Source organism: Taudactylus pleione, unplaced genomic scaffold (assembly GCF_031769625.1).
Source record: "Taudactylus pleione unplaced genomic scaffold, aTauple2 ptg000848l, whole genome shotgun sequence".
Classification (NCBI taxonomy): Eukaryota; Metazoa; Chordata; class Amphibia; order Anura; family Myobatrachidae; genus Taudactylus; species Taudactylus pleione.
In genome coordinates, this window is record NW_028285250.1 from 1,055,019 (window position 1) to 1,082,853 (window position 27,835).

Genomic DNA, 27,835 nt, shown 5'->3' on the forward strand with positions numbered 1-27,835 from the left:
TCCCGTGTGTACGCACTATAACACACATTCTTCCATACCCTGTAAAGATTGCAAATATTACATGTAAAGAATGGAGATTATGGAGAACTGGAACTAAGGGTCTCTGACAGTTGATGCACAAGAAAAGATTTTGGGAAGAGAAAGTAGCTCCTGTCCATAATGGATGTGCCACATTATTATTATTAATTATTATTAGGTACTAGTGTTTTGTCCCTTTATTTCCTTCTTATTCCCTGCCTTACTGACATACCACCCAGGCTGGGCACTGTAACAGAGGCTCTTCATGCCAGTACTGCTACAGTAATGCTACAGAATAACATCCACATGACTGCATCATCGGTAACTATTGCTATCCTGTCATATAGTATCTGTAGCTGGCTGTGACCTCTTAGTCTGTGTTCCAAGTTGTAGGTAACAACTAGAGAGTGTAAAGGGGAATTTGAACATGATCTCTGTGGCTATTAAGGGTGCTACACAATTGGGGTGATGTGGTTGGAGTGCACTGTGGACAACGGATGGAGACTGGTTGGGCTAATTGTGGACAGTTGGAAGGGAGTATTAGTATATGGTGGATAACGTCAGGGCTGTATATAGCCGACAGTTGGGTAATGGCATACATAGTGGACATTTGTATAGACTGCCATTAGAGATGGTGATATACATTTTGCGACTGTGTACCGGAGCAATTACGCATTAAAAATATTGCCTGTCATGGGAATATATACTGGAGCTGTGGGTGTATATTGGCTGTATTCGCTCTGTGCATGCTCCGGAGCCAAGTGCAAGAAAGTACAGGTAATGCTGAGTTGTGCACATCTCAGACGGATATTAACTTGCAGCTAAATGGGACATAACTGGGTGGGAAGTAACTCTTTGCACCTAGGCTATGTTTAGTGAGGGTGTGTAGAGTGCGTTGACAGAATTGAGGGCTATGCATATGCAAAAGGATGCGTTGTTTGCACCAAGGATATGGCTGGCGTATAAGGCGCAGTATATATACACATGCAATGTAGGAGCAATTACGCATGACCTGCAATGTTATCTTTGTGTTCTGGATTTCTAGACTAATCGGAGCTACTTCTTTTACAAAATGTGAACATAATCACAATGCAACACATGATTACCAGTATGAAGGGCAGAAAGTCATTAATGCAAAAGAAAATTAATTGCCTTGCTCAGAAACTACTTTATACAAAAATGTTCCGTGTAATCTTCCAAAACAATGTAATCTCTCACCCAGTGCTTGTAGCAGTTATCGTCCTGTTCTCTCCTTTATGCTAAAATTGCTTTGGGACATTTATTAACAGCCCTTCAGTAAAAAAAAACATGAATTGATGTTCTTCATATAGGTGTTGCTGTGGGACCTCTTCCATAATTATTTTATGTGCCTCTTGTCATGGCTAAATGATGTCAGTTCATGCTTTTCCTGAGAGTTATAGTTACAAGCAATATGTTTGTGAAAGCAACTTTGGACTCTTTCTTGCCTTTTATTTCTAAGTTTTCATTAACCACCAAACACACACCTCATCGCTCAGTTCTATGTACATCTGAATTTGCCAATATATTCCATACTTTGCAGGTGAAAATAATATGGTATTTGGTACAGTAGTCTGTTTAACATGAACACACACATAAGAGATGCATAAAACATGTTTACACGCCATGAACTATTCCACAAAGTTATTCTACAATTCTGTACATCTTAGATAACTAAAAGGTTTACATGCACCACTTCATTAACAAATAGGAGATGGCTAAGGCAGAATAGGATTTAATTGTACATAACAGTAAAGGTGCGTACACACTTAACGATTTTTTGAACGATTTAACATAACGACGTCGTTATCGTTCAATTGTTTCAAAAATCTTTCAGTTTCTGAGTTATAACGATGAACGATAATCGATCATTCGTGTTCCCGTTTGTAGTTTATCGTCCATTTCTGACTGACCAATTAACGATCTTCATTAAGGGAAGGAACATTTTTCGTTCATCGTTGAAAAAATCGTTAAAAAAAAAAACCGTTCATTACACTTCAAAAAATCGTTCACTTTTTCAAAGGAAAAACTGAACGAAAATCGTTCACTAACAAAATCGTTACGTGTGTATGCAACTTAAGTAAGAATAAAAAGTAAAGTTATGTGAGGTCTTGAATGAAAAGTGTAAATATTTAGTTGGTCCTCAAATTGTACCAGAGCAACCAGAAACATCCGAGTTGGCCAAATTCCCCTTATTTTTGTTAAACGTGTTAAACATACAGTCAATTATGCTTGAAAGATCACACAAACTGCATTTAATTAAATATCTGAGCATACATTTACAGAATGTCTTTTTGTTCTCACTTTCATCTTGCGAAATGTTGTTCCCAAGGCTACAGATTCCCAAAGTCTTGGATTATTTCATTAAAAAAAAAAATAATAATATAAAAAAAAAATCTTGAGAAGCTTTTTTCTTATTGTTCAGTTTTATAAAAAAAGCACAATCACAGACATCTGATGTATAAGCATACAGAACAGCCAGACGTGATTTCCTGGTGAAGAACTTGATACTGAAACAAAATAAAGAAGTATCTGTAAATAGATGGTAGATTATTAAGTGAAGGTCATTGATTACGAATTATAACTAGGGATGTGCGCCGACCCCCGTGTTTTGGTTTTGGATCTGTATATCCTTCAAGGTTTTGGATCTGAATTTGGATTGGCAAACCACCCTCAAGTGTTTTGGTTTTGGATCTGGATTTTTAAAATTATAAATAGATAAAACTCGAATTCGGATTTAAAATCCGAATTCCGAACCACAAAAAGATCGGAACCGCAACCCCGATTTACCCAGATCTCCTCAGGAGATTAGAACTGTGACTCGGATTTATCCAGATTCACAAAATTCGGGTGGATTCGGATTTCTGGAGATCCGAAATGCACATCTCTAATAATACAAGACAAAAAAAAACAACAATGTGACAGAAAGTGCTGCAAATTGGTTACATTAATCACACATTTGGTTCAGATAATTCTAAGATGTTTAATAAGATTTAAAAAAAAAAATGGCCATAGATTCTCCAAAATAGACAATATATTGGGATATACTCCTAAAAACTACAAATACAGCTCACATACTGTACATACAGCGATGGCTCAATCTAGTTGGTAATATATTTGAACTGCTATTAGTTCTTATAACCACACCATCAATATAATAACTGCAAAATTGCTATATAACAGCTCCACACTTCTTATGCAATCTTATATCTCAGCCTTGATAAAGCTGTTTACACAGTGAAACGTGCATGTTAGCGTTTCAAGTGGGTCCGCCACATGGTCCCATGAAAATGTATATATCATGCTTGTACTAGTTTAGAAATGATGACACTATAAATATATGATGTGGTAATAATGCTACTTGAGTAGGGATGATGTTAACATTGCAGTAACATTTATTGGTAGCACAGCTTAAAGTGATTTCTGAGCTTCATATGAATCGATCAGTCAGAATAAAACTGATATTATACAGCAGTATTAGTGTGACGCTATTCTATACTGACAAACCAATGTGTATTATATTAAGTGAATACATTTTGGCACATGAGACAGCAAAAGATAATAAGTATTGTGATGTGATTGTCTGACCTTTAAAGGATTGAACCAGCAGTTATGTCTTGTATTAAAGGAGGACATTATTGCTGAAGTTTTCACAAGCCACTCAAGTAGATGTGATATCATTACCACCGATATTAATGAATTCCTTTATTAATTTAGCTTAATGACCAATGAGGAGCATTTATATGTAGGTTATTAGATATATTGAATATACATATTTCATATCATTTTGCTCCAGTTCAACATAGTACATTGCTTTCATAATACTGGGAAATTGAAATGGTGGACCCTGCTTTTTTATACACTATTTGTTCACATTTTTCTATCTTTATACACTAATCTATATGTATGCTTATCAATTCAATAAATTAATTTTTTACCTCTATTTTTCACTGTATCATTCCCAGTGAATGGAATTTTTAGTATAATAACTAATAAACGTCAAGTTTTAATGTATTGATTTTGTGCATGTGCGCCCATCTCTAACAACCCCCTAGCCTCTTTTGTTTAATATAGTCTAACTTTGAAATGTCTATCAGAGAGATTGGAAAGGAGGAATGTTTATTTAAATAATAGATATCCATCGCAATCTGTTGATACTGAAATTGAGACTTTAGAAGACATGCATGGTCTTTTTAACCGATTAGAAAATTTGTGCATTAATAATACTAAACATTGGTGGGATCAGATTCTGTTACAAAAATATTTGGACCAGGATCTTATCCCAAGAGGTTTGAAATCACCTACTTTTTATGATAATAAATAATTTGTAGAGGAATGGAATAATACCCTTGATACCTGTTCTAAAAAATTGATGAAACTGTTAATAAAATATAGAGAATCAAAGGTTAAAAGTATACAAGATGAAATTGAAAAAACCACAAGAACTACTTAAAGGATTCTCAGAAGATCCAGCATTTGTAGTAAGGGATGCTAAGGTTAATAAAAAGATTGAAGAATTTGAAAAATCAATCATAATAAGGAAAAATGGAAGATTAAATAGGGACAGGCAGGACTATAAAAAGGGAGAAGTATGTTTCTATAATAGAAGAAAAAGGACAGGATCCGTTACAGAATACGAGAATGAACCAAAAAATTCTTGGAGACCCCAAAGGAAACAAGGTCTAACCAACTATAGTAGAAATAACTATGGGAGAGACATTTATTTTGATGAGAGAAATCGTAAAAGACAACCCTTTAGCACAGTGAATAAACCATCAACACCCCTATCATTGAGAAACAGATTTGAGGTATTTAATGATCATGCTTCTTCAGGAAGGAGGTCAAATATAGATACAAGGAAAGAAAGAGGTGATGCTAGGCAGAGGAGAATAACTAGCGAAGAATCAACAGAATATGGTAAAGAGGAGCAACATTTTTTGGGGGAAGGACACAGGTGCCAAAGAAATCCGGGCCGGAAGTTCAACTGAGTCATTAATACCTCCTGGAAACAGTGTTTTCAAACTATAAATCCAGAAGGCCTCTCTTCTACATAATACATTGTACCTATCTCCACCCCTTTTCGTGATTTTAATCCGTTCTATTGCCTTAATCTTAATATTGGCTATGTTCCCCTTTTGGCAATCTGTCATATGTCTATAAAGGAATTTAGACCCTGATTCAGAGCCGGACGCTCTTTCAGAGACCTCGCTCTGAATCAGGGAGTTTTTTTTTAAATAGAGCCGGCCTCCTGGCCGCTCGCTAAGCTGTGGGTGATCATCGGGGCTTGCGATGAGACCCTTGTGGTAGGGTCTCGTTCCCGCAAGCCCCAGTTAGCTTCCTGCTCTAAATAGAGCAGGAAGCTCACCACTGACATCACTGGTGATGTCAGTGTTGCCTCCCACAAATGGCAGGCGTTCCTTCGGGAACGCCTCCGTTTGTGTAGCCACCCCCCCTGACGGCCTCCAAAACGGGGCGAGCTGTCAATCACAATTGACAGCCACCCCGTTTTGGTGCGAGACACGTAGCGACGGAGCGCCCGTCGCTGGCCGGGTTTCGCGCATGCGCATGCCGGAGGCAGCGCATGTGCAGGGGGTAAACATCGATCCGGTTGCGGGCGCATAGCGCTTGCGAGCGTGTCTGAATCAGCCCCTTAGTTCTAGAATTCATAAGAACGTTTTGTCTTGTGTTCCATAAATATTCCATTAAAAGTGTATGCTGACGAATTGGACTATTGGCAATATACCACTGGTGTAATACTATCAGCACACCAAATAGAAGGAGCGGACTGCCAACTGCCCTTTTTAAAAAGGGAAGTAATTTAAACATAAATTGCCAGTGAAAACACTGATGAAACAATCCTATGTGTGGCTCTCCGCTTAATAAGTGGATTACAAGGGAGAAGGAGTGTTAAAATCCTGAAAACATTTAGCATCTTAAAAGGCACTGTTTATATGTTTTTTATACTGAAGTAATAAATAAGTTATATTCATTCGAAGGAAAAACTATCCACAACAAATAGTCACCAGACTAACAGAGAAGTGACTGTGTGGTTCTCTTGAGTCAAATAAGGAAACATATTAATTGGCAATTTAAGCCTGTATGCTTGCTTTTCATTGTTTTTGCATAGGAAGTGTGGAGCTGTTATATAGCAATTTTGCAGTTATTATATTGATGGTGTGGTTATAAGAACTAATAGCAGTTCAAATATATTACCAACTAGATTGAGCCATCGCTGTATGTACAGTATGTGAGCTGTATTTGTAATTTTTTGGGGTATATCCCAATATATTGTCTATTTTGGAGAATCTATGGCCATTTTTATTTTTTAATCTTATTAAACATCTTAGAATTATCTGCACCAAATGTGTGATTAATTTAACCAATTTGCAGCACTTTCTGTCACATTGTTCTTTTTTAAACTTGTATTACTAAGAGGGGTGGCAATTTCCTCTAAACAGTTAACTGCAGCAATAATTGGATTAATTAAATACAGGTGTTTGTCAGACTAGGCGCCAGGTTGTTTTTTGGTTCTATATCTCTAATAATAACTTAACAAAATAATACATTTGTGTATTTCTTGAGATTTCTATGTGAACATTATACTAAATTACGAGGGTGGTTCACTAAGTAAGATAACAAGACCTCTCATGTGTGTAATGTTCTCTATTTCAATCTAATATCCCACCAGGCCAGAGCAGGTAAGACCACTGCTTCTCCTCATGGCCACTAGCCTGCGCCTCATATCAGTTATACCGTCCCAACATGAGTTGTTAGAGGGCGGGGCTGGCATAAACATGGGCAAACAGTGAGGTGCGTAGTGTGATCAGATTTCTCCGTCTAAAAGGCACGTCAGCAGCCGAAATTCATCGCCGACTTGACGAGGTGTATGGTGATAATGTCATGTCACTGAAACAGGTTTGGGTTTGGTGCGCTGCCTTTGATAACGGTAGTACAGACATTCAACATGAGCAGCGATCCGGCCGGCCAAGCACGTCCACCACAGATGACAATTTTTGCTGCACTGAAAGTCTGATTCAGGAGGACAGACGCATTCCAGTTAGTGATATTGCTGATGAACTGAACATCTCAGTACTGCGCACAAAATTGATTACAACATAAATTTACCCAATGAGAGATCTTATTACCTTATTTATTGCACCACTCTCCTATATACAGTCAGGTCCATAAATATTGGGCCATTGACAGAATTTTCAGATTTTGGCCTCTATTCACCACTACATTGGCTTTGAAATGAAACAAACAAGATGTGCTTTAACTGCAGACTTTCAGATTTAATTTGAGGGTAATTACATCCAAATTGGGTGAACAGTGTAGGAATTACAACGGTTTCTATATGTGCCTCCCACTTTTTAAGGGGCCAAAAGTAATGGGACTATCAACTCAAAAGCTATTTCATGGACAGGTGTGAGCTATTCCTTCATTATTTCATTATCAATTAAGCAGGTAAAAGGTCTGGAGTTGATTCTAGGTGTGACATTTGCATTTGGAATCAGTTGCTGTCAACCCACAATATGAGATCCAAAGAGCTGTCACTATCAGTGAAGCAAGCCATCATTAGGCTGAAAAATCAAAACAAACCCATCAGAGAGATAGCAAAAACATTAGGTGTGGCCAAATCAAGTGTTTGGAACATTCTTAAAAAGAAAGAACGCACCAGAGAGCTCAGCAACACCAAAAGACCAGGAAGACCACGGAAAACAACTGTGGTGGATGACAAAAGAATTATTTCCCTGGTGAAGAAAAACCCCTTCACAACAGTTGGCCAAATGAAGAACACTCTCCAGGAGGTAGATGAATATGTGTCAAAGTCAACAATCAAGAGAAGACTTCACAAGAGTGAATATAGAGGGTTCACCACAAGATGCAAACCATTGGTGAGCCACAAAAACAGGAAGACCAGATTAGAGTTTGCCAAACAACATCTAAAAAAGCCATTACAGTTCTGGAACAACATCCTATGGACAGATGAAACATAGATCAACTTGTGACTGCTGACAAAAGCAGCAGAATGAATTCTGAAGTGTTTTGGGCAATATATGCTCATATTCAGTCAAATGCTTCAGAACTCATTGGACGGCGCTTCACAGTGCAGATGGACAATGAACCGAAGCATACTGCAAAAGCAACCAAAGAGTTTTTTAAGGCTAAAAAGTGGAATGTTATGCAATGGCCAAGTCAATCCCCTGACCTGAATCCGATTGAGCATGCATTTCACTTGATGAAGAAAAAACTGAAGGGAAAATGCCCCAAGAACAAGCAGGAACTGAAAACATTTGCAGTAGAGGCCTGGTAGAGCATCACCAGGGATGAAACCCAGTGTCTGGTGATGTCTATGCATTCCAGACTTCAGGCTGTAATTGCCTTCAAAGGATTTGCAACAAAGTATTACAAAGTGAAAGTTAGATTTAGGATTGTTTAGTTTGTCCCATTACTTTTGGCCCCTTAAAAAGTGGGAGGCACATATAGAAACTGTTGTAATTCCTACACCGTTCACCTGATTTGGATGTAATTACCCTCAAATTAAATGTGAAAGTCTGCAGTTAAATCACATATTATTTGTTTCATTTCAAAGCCATTGTGGTGGTGAATAGAGACCAAAGTATGAAAATTCTGTCAATGTCCCAATATTTATGGACCTGACTGTATATATAGAAACAAAAAAAAACTTTTCTAAGGGTCTCAAATTTTTAGAACGGTTTCTTTGGTCACACAGAGTGGCAGTGGAAGATCTTATGGCTTCTAAATGGGAATGTGATTTTGGAAAGACATAAGATGACTGATCAGATTTATGGGAAAGGGTCTCAAAGTTCTCCATAAACATACACATGAAATAAAATGCATATTTGTTATTCTTTATATGGCATGTTGTCCCGGCAGAACATGATATTTCCCTGGCACCTCTGACCAATGTTGGAGGAATTGCTGTAGAGGTGGAGCTGCTCCAATATTCAATTCTTGTAGACAGCGTTTATAAGCTTGGTCCCCTCCATCTCTGGTGTTATTGTTAGACCAGACCCCAGACTCAGTTTGCCACTTCCTGATGCATTGCTCAGTTACATTCCCAGTGCTATGACTAATCTCCAGACTTTGCCTAATGATACTGAAATGTGTATGGCACATCTACTGAATGAAATACATCACCAGTATTTTGATGGACTCCTCCAACACTTTCCATAATGTCTGGATCATTGGGGCGATTCTGAGTTGGATGCTTCAGTGTCTGCATCTTTTGCTGGTCTTGCATCTGCGACTTTATGCAAATGGTGCTACAAAGCCCATCCCTGGTGTACGCTCATGTGTCCGAATGTGCAAGAGCTGAGACGCCCACTTGCACTGCCTATAGACTCTGCATTGTCGTCTGGTGCGTCTGAGCATGGCTTCCTATGTGAGCGGCGGTGCATCTTTCAATGCGACTGCTTTCAGTGACCCTCCCATAAGTGGTAAATCCGAAGCTGGCAATAGCAAACGGCCGTTTGGAAGTAACGCCTGCCATTTGAGGGCGGCCCTACTGACATCACGAGTGATGTCAGTAGTGATGTCAGTAGTCAGTAGTGATGCCACTGGTCTTGTGGTAGAACAGACCCTACCACAAGGGTCTCGTCACAAGCCTGATCATCACCTGGCCGCTCGCAAAAGCTGTGGGTGGTCACCCACAGCTTAGCAAGCTGCCAGGAGGCCAGATTTTTTCAAAAAAGCGGCCGCCCTGATTCAGAGCGAGCACTCGCTTTTTGCCAGCGGCTCTGAATCAGGGACATAGTGTACATATTGTTAGTTATTGTGGTTACTGTTTACACTGTTATATTGCGTGATGTGTAATAAAGATATCATTGTACGTTTGCTATTGCCAGCTTCGTGATCCATGAACCTACAAAGGGTGCCAGGGCAATGTGACACTATAAACATTCCACTATAAAAATTCGCCTTGTCAAGACAGACACAAATGGATTTTGTGGGGTCTTCTATATGGTGTTGGTTTATACATTTCCAGTGGGGTCTTACAGCAGACAATCTGTATTCTGCATGGGGATTTGTACATTAGCAAGTAACAAGAGTAAGCTAAACTTAAGCTTTTAAGGTGAAAAACAATATTCCTAGAAAATGATCATTTGGTTGTTTGTTGGGTTAATGTTTCTTGGAAAATAACTTATATTGCAGATAATAAACTGCAATTGCTCACAAGGCAAACAGGAAATTTAAAAGGTTGCGAAAGTTTGCGGAATGTCATTGTATAGACATACAGAGTTCTGTTTAGCAGAGAACCTTATTGATCTTAAAGTATATACTATAGATCCCACGGGTCACTGCCATTAAGAAACACTATCAGCCACAGTACAAAAATGAATATACTATAAGTTAGGTATTGGCAAAATAAACATGAACACTTTGGCCCCTATATAGAGGTGAATATAATTGGCAACAAAATTGTAGGCGTTAAAAAATATGCAACTTGCATAATATGTACAGTCTCAGGCATCATGTGATTCTACATACTACGCACATGTGTACTTTCAATAATTTATACAAATTGCGTAAGGTATGCAATTTGCTTTGGCTACCCCAAAAGCGTAATATACACAATAGTGTGTATCTTACACTATTGCTATAGCTCTGAATTTTAATGCAGTGGGGATTGCTCACGGTCTGGCTTAGATGATGGCAAAATTCCACCTTATTAATAGAAGTCATAAGGCACTTCTCAGCCGTTCGCTGTGTGCTCACAATACGAAGCAAGTAGTGTCATCCTATTGTTTTTTCTTGATAAGCTGAGGATCAGAAGATCCCCGTGTCCCTAGACTTAGGTGAGAAATACATTGGAGGAAGAGGGCTTTGTGGGGATTATCTATATAATAAAATCAATTGCTGATAAAAAATTCTGTCATCACATTGGAATGTAATGACAGTTGGTATGACCTGTGACTCCTCCCAACAGTGATGAACAGAAGACAGTGAGGGGTGGTGACAGAGAGAAACAGTAGGGGAGGGAGAAGGAGAGGTGGAGAGAAAGTGTTGGAGTTCACCTAGCATGCTATTACTGTACTCAGGCTACATTAGCTCACTTCTCCTCCTCATTCCACCTCTAAAAACATAGAGAAGAGCAATGTGGAGATACGTCTCAGTCTACATATACAATATATGGAAATACATTTTGCGGGGAAAAAGCTCTGCCAAGTACATGAGCTCCTAATTTTCTTTACAACTTACATTTTTTGCTATAACTTGTGAAACGGGGTCATGCACTCAAATGGCACATTAGGCGGCATGGCCTCGTAGGCACAAGGTCGCGACTAATTTGGACACAAGAGCCATGGGTTTCAGTGGGTATTTCTGGGAAGTAATGGGGGGCTGGTTAGGCAGTTGCAAGCTTATAGCCGGCGTGTCGCTGACATCGACTACATCTAAAGATGAAGCAGTGCTGACACAGTATGCCATGTGCAAGCTTCGATCGCTGCACTGATGATCTTCAGATGGCATTGGTTCCTGGAGCCCCACTCCTTCCTATGGGAAGGAGGTCTGAGGTTGTGAAGAGGGATCCTAGGGCAGTGTTGGCTAACCTTGACACTCCAGCTGTTGTGGAACTATATATCCCAGCATGCCCTGCCACAGTTATAGCATGCCCTATAAGCAAAACTGTAGCAGTGCATGCTGGGTTATGTAGTTCCATAACAGCTGGAGTGTCAAGGTTAGCCAACACTGTCCTAGGGGATTCCTTTTCCACATCCACAGTGAGTGACCTTTGGGTGTTCTCATGCATAACCTCAGGTCACGCATGCGCAGGAGGCAGCCGGCACAGCACGGGTAAGTATCAAAGCTACCTCTGTAGCAGTGTTACTGATCTCAGGGACTCCCTGCAGTGGAACAATACTGAATTGCTCCAGTAATTAAGTAACCACCAAACCAACTCACAGCGAGTTAGATACTTAATCATCGTGGACCACCCTGCCCCTGACGATGAATAGACCCCCATGTCTTACAAAACTCAATGAAAAAATAATGCCTTACCTCTGCAGCTCCGTCCGTCCTCCTGTAGGGTCCCAGTCACACAGCTACATAATGGTCCATCCAGTCTGCTTGTGCAGATTTGCTCACATCCCCCATTTTCCTCACACCACTCCAAACCTACGAGGCAATAAGAGGTGTAATCACAAACAAATGCCATGAAGCTCCTACATGATGTACATTTGAACTGAAGTCAGCAGCAATTGCTCCCGTATTGCGTACATGAAAAAAAATTCCAATATTCGCCCGTGTGCAGAGATATCATTGTAAGCGCGCACTTGTACCAGCCCTCTTATAAGGTTAGGCACTAGGGGGAGGGTTAGGGGTTAGGCACTAGGGGGAGGGTTAGAGGTTAGGCACTAGGGGGGATGGTTAGAGGTTAGGCACTAGGGGGGATGGTTAGACACTAGGGGGAGGGTTAGGGTTAGGCACTAGGGGGGAGGGTTAGGGGTTAGGCACTAGGGGGGAGGGTTAGGGTTTGGGGAGGGTTAGATTTAGGGGTAGGAGTTGGGTTAGGGTACTTCCCAGCCGTTGTTGGTATTTTATAATCGGCATCCCGATTTCGACTGCCGAGATTCTGAGCGCTGGCATCTCGTACCCAACCCATTTACTCATATGCTCAGCTCTGCATTGCTGCCAATTCCTTCAACACCCCCCCCCACTGAACCTTGCCTATGTGCAAACACCCCATTACCGCCTAGTGACACCCCTTCAGCTGGAAGAGGCGATGCGACTGCAGCAGCATCGCTCATACTCACTCGTGCTTGGCGTCAGAGCATGCGCAGTGCGAAAACAAACAAGATACATTTCCCAAACTGACTTGCATTGAACTCTGCCCTAAGCCACTCAATAAGCAGGTCCCATCCAGTTAGCATAGCCCTTCACCAGGGTGTTCTCTAATACCTAGCTCTATTTCTCAATAAACTGGCTTATTTCATACATTAGTCATCCTCCTCTCAGTATTACTGGAATAAATAAATGTTAGTATTGTTGCTTCATTGATGATTCCACCACACCTGATTTACTATTCCAGTCATCTGATGAGGTGTGGTGGAACCAAGAGCAATGACTTACTTAGTGGTGCAGTGTAGAGGGGAGAGCTGCCTTATAGTGTAATCGGTTACTGCTATCATTTCAGTCACTAGAAGCTGCATTTAATATTGTAACATCGGGTATCAGTAATACATTTGTGACCAGAGGGAATCATTATCTCATTAATGAGACCAACAATGATTTGTGCATGAAGAATAGAGCTTTCCTTTAGTAGCATACTGGAATAAATACACTGTTTTACTCATTTATGCTCATTACGGCCCGTATTCAATTTGAGGCGAAAAGTCCGGATCCGCGATACTTTTTCGCCGATGACATAATTTCGCCTGTTTTGGTTTTACTCCGTATTCAATATGAAAGACTTTCCGCCTAGGCGGAAAGTCAATGCAATGTAATAGGCGAAAAAGTTTCGCCTATGAATAGCAGGCGGAAAAAAATGCAGAATTGGGGTTTTGGGGTGCAACGTTGCGGGAACCCCCCTGCAGCCTCCAGACAGTCCCCCAAAGGTAAACTGTGTCAAAAACATTTTAAAAAAACACTTAAGAACACCCCAAAAAAACACTTATTTTGGGGGCGAAAAAAAAAATGTTGGGGGACAAAGTTAAAAACTAGCGAACTTGACTCTGTGAGGTCCCCAAGTATGCCCCAGGTGTATTTTTGATTGCAGGTGTTTGCCGCAGGTGAATTTTACACAATTTTTTCAACTTCACTTTAGCAACTTTTAAATATGCTGACCCCCATTTTCAAGTACCCCAAATTTGCTGGGATAACTTATTTTCTGGAAAAAATACTCCGAAATATTATTCTGCACCACGTATAGAAAAACGCTATTTAGCAGCTATTCAGCCCGTTTAAAAACACCAAATACCTTCAGCAAGCCAAATCGGGGGGTACCATAGGGAACCCCCATGTCAGTGCATCTTTTGGTGGGTGTCAGGCTGATTTCCCCAAATCTGACAGTACTATCCGCCTGTTCAAGTGTCGCCGGGTCCCGTTTTCGTGTATCTTCAAATTGAATACAGGATAAAGCGGGCACACGCGTGATACTTTTCCGCATACAAAACAGGCGAAAAGTCCGGGTCGCAAAAAAATATTGCGGCTCGGCTCAAATTGAATACGCTCTAAATGGGGAACACCAAACAAACTGAGAAACATACAAGTTATCATGATTTTGTTCTTGCAGTTAGTACAACACACATCCCCCAAGTGTGTCTCTTTTGGAGGGACAATCCCTCTTACTGTATGTACTACATTCCCTTGTCCCCGTTTGCTTCCCAAGAAGAATCCAGTTTATTATTGTGATCAAAACTGATTTCCAATGGACAAAGGAGACTTGGGGGTATGGTCACAATGATGCACTGCAGGTCTAGCTGGCTTCCCCAGGGAATGTTCTGATCACTTTAGCTGTGTCTTATGATCATTTGTAATAGGAAATCTGCAGAGGTGCATGGAACAGACCCCATAGCAATATGAAATTATAGCAGTAATGTGTCTTATTTTCAGTGTGAATATAATACAGAGGCCCCTGGAAGCAGCCCTGAAGAACCTGAATGTTCTATACAATGGCTCTGCAGCTGGTCCCCACTCCCCAGCATCCTTGCATGTTCCACAGACACTTATTTTACCAGCATTTGGCCAGTAAACAGATAGTTACAGTAAGACAGAAATGTGTTTGTCTTCACAGTAATATAGAGACAGTACTGGTCTGCACTAGCAGCAGAAAGTGGAATAGAAATGTATTAAACACTAACGTTTCCTCCTAATTGGACCAACAGAAATGATTTGCTCCTTGGAATCCTGCACATGGTCCCCGCCGCTCCTGGAGTTCTGCGGACAGTTCTGCCAAAGTGGGAAAATGATGGAAGACAATTAGCAACAGTATTTTTTTTATTTTGGAACAAAAAAATGAGTCCATTAGCATCATCATTCCTCCAGTCACACGCTATCCTTCCTTTCTGGGTTTCCATAATAATCACCAGCCTCCGATCTCTCTAACCAGGGGGTATATTTACTAAAAGTCGGCTTTGGTTGATGTTGGGTCGATTTTGTGTTTCAGCAAATGATTTTTGACATCTTTTTTTTTAAGTGAAACATAAAATCTAACAAAATTCGACCCAAACTGACTTTCAGTAAATATACCCCTAAATCACACATTTACTAAGCCATGAATTTTGACATTGTTTAAAAAAAATGATATAAAAAATCCTCTGTTAGTTAATGTATGATTTAGACCCTGAAATACAAGATCAACCAAAAATCGACAAAAAATTGACCAAAGTCGACCTTTAGCAAATATCCCGGCCAGGACTTTATTTTGTGTCACTCTTACCTGTTCTCCATTCATACCTGTCACATACCTAACAACCTGACCGCTTTTCACATTGTGAACTGATGCTGGGTACACACTGGCAGATATATTGGCCAATATATCTTGTGTGCGTCGGCCAGTGTGTACCCAGCGATATGTCTGTGAACTGTGGTCAGATTGTTACACAATGCTCATAATTCAATAACTTTCCAACCCTTATCATCCACTTTCCAGCCATATGATCATTTACTGTGTATATTTCCATATGTAATATACAGCTACTTAGCAATGTGGTGTCTTCTACAAACACCTTCATTATTATTTTCTTTGTTGACTTATGAAGGACCAACATATCCTGCAGAGCAGCACAAAGTACGTAGTATATAGAGAGCATCCTTCCATCACAATATTCTCATCTGCCCTGGGGACAGCTGAAATTAGGAAATCAGGGTCTCATTCAGAGCCGCTCGTAAGCGGCCGTTCGCTCGTACCGAGCGATGTTCGCACATCTGCGCATGCGTACGGTTTGTAATACGCATGCGCGAACCAGTCAGTGCGGCCGAAAATCGTTTGTTCGCTAAATAGTGAATGCCTGCTATTTTGAGTGACAGGAGGAGGCGTATGTGGGTGGTAACAGGGGAAGGTGCTTGAAAACGGGGAGTGGAGATCAGAAAGCAGGCGTGCTTAAAGGTCAAAACGGGCGTTTTAAGGGTGTGCATAATTAATACAGCAGCGTCATTGACCACGTCACTTGGTTATTTTATAGTCAGAACTGCTCGCAAAATAGCGGTAGGAAAAACCAACCACAAGCATAGCGAGCAGTTCATACGCTGTTCGATGTACTCGATTAATCTATTAAATAGCGGACATGACGTATGGTGCGAGCGGCCAAGGGGCGTTTTTTTTTTAAATGACAACAGCAAGTTTTGTTCGCTCGTTCAGGCGTGAACAGACCGCAAAGAGCAAACAGTTCATTTGAATAGCCACCCCTTTTTCCAGAACGAACGACCGCAAATAGTGTCCGGCTCTGAATCAGGGCCTCAGTTCTTTCAGATTGACCTGAAATTAAATGTGGGACAGCAGTCAGAATCTTCTCTTCCATTCAGTCAATTGGCCTGGATTAGGCTATATAAATCCATGGTTTTCAAGCTGAGGATTGAATTTATTTAGTACCTTGGGTACTAAAATTAGCGATATTAATAGCTGCTCCGGAGGCACTTTGTGACCATGCGCTGAATTCATTTCCCTTCTAAATGTCGTTGTGGTTCCAGCTGATGAGGTCACAATCTGCAGCCGCAAATTAAATGATATGTGCCACTGTTTTAAAGGCATCAGTTAGCGCCCATAGATTCATCACATGTTGCTGATTGTGTGTGCTGCATGAAACCTATTTACAGTGCATGGTGAACACACGTAAACTGCATTCAATAACCCACACGTGTATCCATGCATCAAGATAAACACATCAAATGTTATAGGAGTTAATGTACCCTTACACAGAAATACAGAGAGTACAAATAAAAAAATGGGGGAACGGGGAGAGTAATAAGAGGTGCGCATAGAGCTAATAAACATACTGGAAACTAATTCTATACACACAGAATGTGTATGTAGAGACCACTGTTTTAGATCCTTTTATCAGGACAAAGATGGCCGCTCATATCAGAATACTAACGTAGGTTAGGTGCTTGAAAAGTAGAGTGTAGTGTTCACACCTCTCAGTAAATGCAGATAACATCGGAGGCTTTGTTAATGTAATTTATAGACACTGCACATGAAGCATTTTGTCTTACGCAGATACAGTGGGCCTAATTTTCCATATTCCTGTAAATTAGAACAATTTCAATCATTGTGGGTCTGGGCGGAAATGTCCACGGTGGCCCAACATTAGATCACTATATTACCTCATATTTTTATTTTAACACTTCCATTTTTTTTCTCTTAAAACACTTATAATATAACAAACCAGTAAATTCCCTTTCCATCCCTTAAAACCTTTGTAAATATGCCTTCCCGCAAAGGCTTGTCTAAGCCTGTGACACGTGAGGCATGTGTGACTAGCCCGTGTTTAGTTATCAATGCACCCAACTTATATCCTACAAATAACATTTTGCACCCTGCAGACTCTTCAATCTAGGCCTGCAAATACTGTACATTCATTTACCAGAACAAAGGGCACATTTACACAAATATAGGCACATTACGTCACACAACAGCATTTACACAGCTTTGCACTTAGGTAATTGACACTTTCTGAGCATGTGAATCCTTTCTATCATTCCTGCAAGATAAGAGCTGCAGAGGACTTTACACACAAAGTAGCAAGCGCTTATCACTTCAATCAAGACTGGGTTCCGCCATCATCCTTTATACTCTGCCAGTCTCAGCAGCAGAAACACTAACACTCTCCGGGTTTAGTCAGAGCTCTCAGTCTTTGTTGATTCCACAAGAGATTTAAAGATGACCTACAGATATTTCGTTATTCCATTAGGTTCTAAAAGAAGGTATCAGCCTCTTCCAGGACCATTGTGCATTGATATTTCAAGGTGATCCAAACAGCCTATTGTTTAAAAGGAAAGAACATTCCTAGAGGGATGTGATACATAGAAGTGAAAGAAAAGGTCTGAGAATCACTGTAGCAGACAATGGTGCCAGCTAATTAGTAATATCAATTTCTATTTAGACACTGAGGGGTATATTTACTAAAGTGAGAGTTTTTAGAAGTGGAGATGTTGCCCATAGCAACCAATCAGATTCTACTTGACAATTAACTTTCTGGAAGATAATAGGTAGAATGTGATTGGTTGCTATGGGCAACATCTCCACTTCTAAAAACTCTCACTTTAGTAAAATATTCCCCTGAGAGTAAAACATTTAATGAACTACTAATAAACGAATTATAAACTTGTGTTTAGTAAGAAGTTACTTATATAGCGATATAGCGCCAGCATTACAAGGGGCCATATAACAGCGACAATGTAGCATTTTTTTTTATACAAAAACAAATAAACAAGAAATATTAATATAATTAAATTCCACTAAATGGGAACAGCAATAATGAGCTAGAATGAACGGCACTCTCACATGTCAAGGTCAGAGATATATTAGACGGTGAGCTGCCATTACAGTATGTACTTACAGGGCCTGATTTAGAGACGCACGCAATGCCGATGTTGGCGCAGTTGAGCGATTATTTGCTACTGCGCATGCACAAAAAACGCTGAAAACCGATACAGCGTATGCGTTACCCTGAGTGTACGCTGTGGCGTATGGGAGCGCTGGCATTAGAAATGGCGAGGCAAAACCATGGGTGTTCTTGCGTGGTGACTGGGAGGTGACCTGAAGTGAATGCCGTCTCATGTGATGGGAGTGTCATGGGCGTGTCAGCGACATCCTCAGCCGCACATGTTAAGAGGAATTTGAGAAGCAGACACTAGGCCTGCCATAGGCCGGTGCAAGGGTCGATGATGAATGCAATGGTGGAATGTTCAGAACCACCAGCGGAGTTGCACTGTCCATGGGCACTGACAGTGGACATACCATGGCTTGCACAGTTCTGCGCTCGCTAGTGCACAAGGGGAAGGCTGAAGCTAGCATTTGCATAATATTGCCACTGTGCAAAAAAGTCACAATCACGTGCAGCTCTGTATGAGGCCCATAGTCCTAATTATTAAACAGTTATTACTTTCAGCTGTGGGACTTTTTTCCCTGAGGGCAGAGGCCCTCAATTTGTGTGTGAAGGATTTCCCTAGGGAATTCATCCCCATGCTGAACAGGCTATGACACGAGGACTATGCGGTACCCACTATGACATAGGGATGGCCATCGGTGGTGTTACTATCAATGGTAACCATCGATTGTAAAATAGCAAGTAGCCATCGATGGCTACAAACTGTTCAATGGATGACCATCGATAGTATCACTAGCCAATGGTCATCCCTGTTTTTTGAATGACTGGCCCGTAGGCCAATCAGAACGTGAGGGCGGGGCTTCGCGGGTGCCAGGGGCAGAGCTATGCTCCAAGTTTGGCACCTTGAAAAAAAAACCAAAAAAACATTCGGTTATGCTTAGACATCGATGGGGGAGAACTATCTGGTTCCCCCCCATCGATGTCAAAAGCATTTGACATTGGCCATAAACCATTGATGATTCTGAATCATAGATGGTCAATAGCCATCCCTACTATGACATGGGGACTGCATACTGCAGGTTTCCAGGTTATAGTGTGTCCAGCCCATAGTGTGCTGCTGGTTTGTTGCACTTGAGAGGGGACATCACAATGTTTATGCCGCAATGATTTAATTATGTTCTTTTTCTAACACTGTAAAGGCATTGCACTGATCATCATCATCATAATTGGCTTGTATCTTTTCTCTAGGGATTGAGCAACCGGAAAGGATACATCTGCTGTCCACCTCTGATGTCACAATTAAGTGAACATGTCCTAGCTGTAATTGGACTTTGCTTACTCGCCCCCTTTCTCGTTCTTACCACTTTCCTAACTATAAGAGATAATGAGATGGGCCGTATCTTCATACAGGCTTATGCGAACGCATCTTCAGTGCACACCCGCGGCATGGAGATATACATTTTCTGCACAAAAGGGGCAGATGTATGAAGCTCTGGAAAGTGATAAATTGGAAAGTAATAAACTACCAACTAATCAGTTCCTGTCATATTTTAAACAGCCTGTGACATGATAGTTAGGGGTTGAGTGGCTGGTAGTTTATCACGTAGTACATCTCCCCCTACATGAGGCCCTGGGACTTCTTCTCTAAATCAGCATTTTGTTACTATTACATCTCTGGACAATCACAATGCTTAAAAAAAGAAAACATGAAAGAAGAATTTGTGGCTGTGGATACTTTAATAATACTGTGTATAGAAAAATAGCTATATTGCCTTTCCATAAGTTTTTATTACCAAGGTATTACAGGGGACCCCCTTCCTCTCCTCTGCCCGGAGCACCTCCCCCTCATTAGTCACGGCCCATGACCACCACGGGATATATTGTAATGAGTTATTCTGACTCATTATAGTATTGCAGATAATGCTGCCAGTTGCAGACCCCTTCAATTTGGTGGCTCCGCCCCTCTTTCTCTGACAGGACACATCACACAGAGGCGCCGAGAGGAGGTGGGCGAGTACTAATTATCCGGGCCAGGGCTTGCTGGAGGGGCCCGTGTCCAGGGCTGCACCCCCCCCTCCCTCTTACATCAAAGCAGCCCAGCACAAGCTTCTGTGTGCTGGGTTGCACTAGGAGACTGCTCGCGGCTGCTAAGCATAACCCACAGCAGTCTCCAATGCCTGTGGGAAGAGCGATCACACTGATTGTGCCCCCCATTGGCTATGCGCAAGCGCTCCCCTCCCCAGCATGCAGCGCCAAATGTTTTTTCCCCTAAGGGGGCATGGCCATGCCTCCCACGATAAGGCCACACTCCTTCTTCCCCCGGGCCTAGCGCGTCTCTCGGTGCCCTGCCCAGAGGCGTATCACTCCGCCTCTCCTTCTCTGACAGGACAAATCACACAGAGCTGTGTCACTCTGCACCGTTTTCTTTGACAGGACAAATCACACAGAGCTGTGTCACTCTGCCCCTCTTTCTCTGACAGGACAAATCACACAGAGCCGTATCTCTCTGTCTCTCCTTCTCTGACAGAACAAATCACACAAAGCTGTGTCACTGCACCCTTTTCTTTGACAGGATAAATCACACAGAGCTGTATCACTCCGCCCCTCTCCTCACTAACAGATCAGATCACACACACAGCACTGTATCACTCCGCCTACTGTCTCTGGGGGTGTAACAATAGTCACAAGAATATGTGCACAGTCCTCACAAGCAACTACTAACTGACTGGTCTGTGCAAGCACTAGCTATCAAACCCACAGCGAGTGAGTAAGTCAGCAAGGGCAGGGGCTTTTGCATAGTTTGTAAGCTTGAAAAAAAGACACAAAGGTTCTTCAAGGTCAATCCTTCTAGAAATTCAGGTTGCAGTTTAATATATATATACTAGGGATGTGCAGGCTCGGATAGGTTCGAGTTTGCACGTGGAGTTCGGATTTTTCCCTCCAAAAAAACGGAACTCACAACGAGGCAAAACGTCATCTTACATGGACGAACATCATCATTCCTGGACAAAAGACCAGGAATGATGATGTTCGTCCATGTAAGATGACGTTTTGCCTCGTTCTGAGTTCCGTTTTTTTGGAGGGAAAAATCCGAACTCCACGTGCAAACTCGAACCTATCCGAGCCTGCACATCCCTAATATATACACACACACACACACACACACACACACACACACACACATACATACAGTATATATATATATATATATATATATATATTGTGACACAGTTAGGTTAGGGGGTCCCTCTCCTGGGTAGAGGACTCCTTCCTTACACACACACAGCAGCAGGGAAGCAGCACACCAGTCTGGATGCAAGTACAAGCTGGTCGGCGCCAGTCTTTATTGTACAATGACAGAAATATAAAGAAAACATAAATGTAAATCCTAGCCCTGTCGGGGCACTAACTTCACAGGTAGTTCCCTCACTACCAGAACCTGGCAGGGCCTAATGCCCTTGCCAGCAACAAAGCACAGCACAGTACTCACAGATAGGTTTTCCAAGTGTCTCTGAGCAAACTCCCTGTCTGCTCTCCCAGGTGAGACAATCAGCCCTCAACACACTAGGCTTATATTGGCCACTCTCAGGTGGGAACCCAATCAAGCCTGTTACCAGGCTGCGAGAACCAAAACCTGGAGTGGCCGTGGGTGGAGCCCTCCCTCTCCTCTCACCCACAACCCCCAGGTCCCAAACCGGCTTTTCAAAAAGCCGAAACTCAAGCCTGCTACACTGCAGACTTTCTCCTGGGGGTTTAAAACACAAAAGACAGGAATCTGGGACAAATGTACCTGCCACAGACCACTTTACCAGTGATCCTATCACAATATATAGATAGATACAGTAATTATTGTAAAAGCTGTAATGTGGTAATATGTACATTCCACAGCTTTATCAATGTTAAAGTACCCTTCCCATGCTGAAACTTTCTCCCATTCACAACTGATGATCCCTAGTCCTCTGTATAGTCCTTCATTTGACAAATGTTTGTTTTCATCAGATATAATTAACCCTATTAAATTAGGCCAACTCTAACTTTCCTTTGTTTCCAAAGTAAACACATTATTCTTATTAATTTAACCCTTCTATTGCTCATATTGCTTATGTTTACCAACACTGAACTGTCTTCATCTCTCCTATGGCTTTGAAGTAATGTGCCCAAAATGGTGTCCATATTCAAGACGTGAGGTAACTAGTGACTTATATAATGGTAACATTATTTATCTCATGCTGTTTTATGCATTGTATGTCATCGCTGTCGATCTCTGGGCCTGATTCACTACCGATCGCAGCTGCGATTACACATACAATGGGCCGATTGTTATGTTCTGTGCATGCATCGCAGTGGGTGTGCACGAACTGTCCACTGCGATCGCAGACCCATCGCAGAGTGATTGACAGGAAGTGTCGTTTGTGGGAGGTGATGGGGGGGTGGTCGGCGAAACGCAGGTGTGTCAGTGCGTTCGAATGCCGTTAGAGGGGCATGCATAAATTATCCACTGCGATGCCACACGCAGCTTTAGGACTCGCAGCATGCGATGATGTTAGCAATTCCTGAGTAAGGTCAGACCTTGTGCAAGTGTGCGTGAGTCTGCAACGGTACTCGATGTTACCGATTGTTTCGCAGTCTTGCTAAACATTACGGATGTGTGTAAGGTAAGGTGTGCGTCCCTATGTAGTGCCGCTACGGCATAGCGATCACAATGGATTAGTATACTATTAGCGCAGTGAGACTACGTGCGTAATAGCTATTGCAATTGGAGTTACGATCCATAGTGAATCAGGCCCTTTGTGTGCTGCTACTCCTCCGCCAACTAGTCCTTTTACACCTCATCTTTCCCCACTGGTATCCTATTTAATGTATACGTAGCCAGGGGCATATTAAAGCCAATCGGGCCATGTGCAAAGAGTTCCCTCCTCTACCAGCACCTCACTCTCAGCTGAGCAACTTACCTTATGCACCAGGCGGTGAGTGGGTCCCTCCTCTTCCGGTGATATTCGGGAAGATAGAGCATGTGCACAGTGATTTCACAGCGCAGCGCCATCTCCCTAAAGATTTCACTGGGAAGATGGCCCCATGGAGGAGGTAAGTATAATATGGGTGCAGTGTGTGCAGTGCGGGGCCCCCCTGGGCCCACGTGCACTGGACAACCTGCACCCATTATAAATACACCTATGTACGTAGTATTGGTTATTACCATGGCTTAGATCTAGCTCATTTTGGGTCTGAATGAGAGGAGCATGATATTGCAGTCATGTCTGTGTCTTTTGTCTTTGTGCTAATGCCACAGCCAATGGGATTTGTAAAGAAATGCTCACAAGCTGAGGCGCTAATCCGCCGCTGTGCACATTAAGACGCACCTTCGGATGCACAACGGTCATACCATCGAACATTGTACCAGCCCTATGGTGGCGCAGAATCTCCGTCTGAACATGGTGGCCCTATGGTGGCGCAGAATTTCCGTCTGAGGCAGCAAAGCCATATTTTCTACGTATTGATCGCAGATGCAGAATGTGACATGCCCCCGAAACAGTCGCGACACACCTGCATATTTCACTGGCACTCACCTTTACCTCCCTGACTGTCAATCACACTGCAAGTAAAAAGTCCCTGCAAGCGACTACAGTAATGTACCCTGACACATGCACTGTACAACTTAGAAACATTGCACAGATGGCCAATAACCACTCAACTCCGTAAATATCGGCAACTCTGAATCAGGCCCAAAAATCTTTGGAGTACTAGTGGTAGAAGTCACACTTAACACTTACTACATAACAAAAACATTTTCACCGACAGTTGAGTTTGACTCCACAGATCAGATTAGGGTTGGACATCGACCTTCGATGGTTTAGCATCCATTGGTGGTCAGAGACCGTTCACCATTGATGGCCATCCACCGGTGGTATAATATAAATGGCTGAGTCCGATGGTAAAACACAAATGAGTTTTGAGCGTGCAGAGGCGCCGACTGCACATATGCAAAACACAGACCATCAATGGGTTCTGTCAGCCATTGATGGCGAAGTTGTCGATGATCACCACTAGATCACATGCAGACCTTTAATTTATATTGAGTCAGTAGTTTTAGAAGATTAATGAGCATGTAACATGATAGCTAACTATAAGGCCACTACTCTCTGCTCATTCTCCTTGACCTTTCTGCTGCTTTTGACACTGTGGACCACCCTCTCCTGCGGGCAATCCTTTACTCCCTTGGTCTACGTGACACTGCCCTCTCCTGGCTATCCTCCTACCTCTCTGATCAATCCTTCTCTGTCTAATCTCATTGCTTATCTTTACCCCACATCCTCTCACAGTAGGTGATCCCAAAGGTTCTGTTCTTGGACCTCTCATTTTCTCCCTCTATACGTCCTCTCTAGGTGAAATCATCAGCTCTTTTGACCTCCATTATCATCTCTATGCTGATGACACTCAGATCTACCTTTCCTCCCCTTATATCTTTCCCACTCTCCTCACTCGTATCTCTAACTGTCTTTCTGCTATATCTTCCTGGATGTCCCAGCAATTTCTTAAACTTAATATGTCTAAGACTGAGATGATCATCTTCCCACCCTCCCACATAACCTCACTTCCCACTATTTCTTTATCAATTGATGTCAAAACTATCTCCTCTAGTCCCAAAGTGCGCTCTCTTGGAGTTATCCTGGACTCCTCCCTCTCCTTCAAACCACATATCCAGAACCTCTCACAGTCCTGTCGTTTCCATCTTAAAAATATTTCCAGGGTCAGACCCTTTCTCACCCAGGATGCTACTAAGACCCTAATACACTCACTGGTCATCTCCAGATTGGACTACTGTAACCTTCTCCTAGCTGGCCTCCCCAACTCCCATCTCTCTCCTCTCCAGTCTGTCCTCAATGCTGCCGCTCGACTAATCTTTCTCTCCAAATGCTCTACATCTGCCTCCCCTCTCTTACAAGCCCTCCACTGGCTCCCCTTCCCCTTTAGAACCCAATTCAAGGTTCCCACACTCACTTACAAAGCCCTCACACACTCCTCTCCCATTTACATCTCTGACCTCATCTCCCTTCACTCTCTTGTCTGCCCTCTTCGTTCAACAAATACACGCCGCCTCTCATGCCAACTGACTTCCTCCCAGTCCCGCCTCCAAGACTTTACCCGTGCTACTCCCCACCTTTGGAACTCTCTCCCTCTCCCTATCAGACTCTCCACCTCTCTACAATCCTTCAAATGTGCTCTCAAGACCCACTACTTCATCAATGCTTTCCAGCTCTCATCCTAACTTGCTACTACATGCTCCCTCCTCCTTGTCCTCCCCATCTGTATCATGCCCGTCTGTCTGCCCCTCCCCTTGAGAATGTAAGCTCTTGCGAGCAGGGCCCTCTACCCTCTTGTGCTTCTCAATACTTTATTTTCATCTACTTCTTACTCACCACTAGGACACCTAACATTTGGTGCTTATGCTCTGTTGCTTACTTGGGTGTTATGGCCACCAATGTATCAATGTATATTATCCATGTCCTTGTGCTTCATTGTATTGTATTTTACTGTAAGTCACTTTTTCGGTTATGTACCTTGTAAGGCACTGCGGAACACTTGCGGCGCCATATAAATAAACAATAATAATAATAATAATAATAATAATAATAATAAAAAAGTACAGATGTATAACAGGTCCTAGAACTACAATTCTTCCGCATTATGCACAGTGGCACTGATTGAAGCTACTGGTGAAGCATGATTAGTAGATGTATGTAGTGATTTAGCAACTGTCATACAGTATATTGGGGCAGATGTATGAAGCTCAGGGAAGTGATAAAGTGCAGAGTGATAAACAAGCAACCAATCATCTCCCAACTGTTATTTTTCAAACACAGCCTGTAACATGACAGTTGGGAGCTGATTGGTTGCTCATTTATCACTCTGCACTTTATCACTTCCCAGAGCTTCATACATCTGCCCCATTGATTGAACCGTGCTCCTCTAACCACTAGACTTTGTCATTATTATACAATGGAGTAAGTGGGGATAGTTTGCGACAATCAGGCATATCCACAGGTGTCATTAGATTATGCCAAAACCCCCATCAATGTGATCCACCTGTGCAAAACATAGCAACAGCTCAAGAGGGTGTGGGTGCATCACAGATTGTCTGTTTGGTCGGTCTGACTCAGGTTCTCTGTTTAATCATGTTCCCTGTAGGATATTACAGCAGGAGAAGCCAAGCAAACACACAAAATAAACCGCCTTATTATAAAGAACACTCTTGCTAATTTGTTTCCTCTGACCCATTGGGTAAACCCTTTGGTTAAAATATTATATACCTATGAATTTAGAGATACCTAAAAAAAAATGGCTGATTCATACAAAGTAGTACAGGTAGAGTGCTTAAGCTGCTGAGGCCATGTAAAATCACCCCTTTTGAGATCCAAGGTCAAATGCACAACAAACTTACATTGGTACTCACAATTTTACATGAGTATTTTTCGGAGTCACACAAAGACACAGAACAGTGCAGATGAACTTCATCATAATCCCCAATGAATTTAAAAACTGTCACGTGAAAACGACAAGTGAGAGAGATCCCATTCTCTTCTATTCCAATAGTGTTGTCTTTGATGTTCGGGCACCTAGTTAGAAAAATGTTAAAAAATAAATATTAACTTACAGTATACAAAGAGTGCAATCCAACACACCTTTCAGAGAGTTTATAATATATGCAATGGAAATAATAATCATTTTTAAGTGAATTTTTAAACTGTTGATACTTGATAGTCAACTCAGTCTTATGAATTGCTGAACATAGAGACATCCAGAAAGGTGATGTCTTTGTAATCGTGGTTTCCTCAGACAAGAGTTTGAAATGCATTCATGATAAATACTCATGGTTAACCCACTGGAGCATTCCCACTAGAATGCTTAGAAACACAGGGCCTGATTCAGACCTGCTCACTAAGATGCATACTTTCTCTGCTGCCGATGGCATGCAGTGTGTATGCATTGTGTGCATGTGCATACCTTAGCGATAGTTCACAATGCATTAGCTCGCTGCTCATAGACAGCCCAGTGACAGGGGAAGTCGTTTGTAGGTGGTAACAGGGGCTGATCATTAAACACGGGGGAGTGGAGGTGCAAACGCAGGCGTGCCTGAGCATCTCAACAGCTTTTTAGAGGTGTGCACAATTAAAAGACAGCATCATAGTACACGTCACCTGGCTTGTTTTTACACTGATGTGCTCGCAGTGCTTGCGCAGGGTATAGTCAACCTCAAGCGATGCGATAGCATCTGATGTACCGATAGTTGC

General features: G+C 42.0%; 1 protein-coding gene across 1 annotated transcript in view; it reads right to left on the reverse strand.

The window, feature by feature from the left end:
- The window catches only part of TECTA (tectorin alpha), a 141,496-nt gene continuing 113,661 nt past the window's right edge, over nucleotides 1–27,835 (reverse strand). Inside the window, exons 21-24 of the mRNA XM_088458722.1 lie at nucleotides 26,998–27,160; nucleotides 14,859–14,946; nucleotides 12,058–12,174; nucleotides 1–2,546 (exon numbers count right to left, since the gene is read on the reverse strand). Of these exons, the coding sequence (XP_088314848.1) occupies nucleotides 2,464–2,546; nucleotides 12,058–12,174; nucleotides 14,859–14,946; nucleotides 26,998–27,160 (451 nt within the window). The 3' untranslated portion in view covers nucleotides 1–2,463. The remainder of the gene's footprint in view (nucleotides 2,547–12,057; nucleotides 12,175–14,858; nucleotides 14,947–26,997; nucleotides 27,161–27,835) is intronic.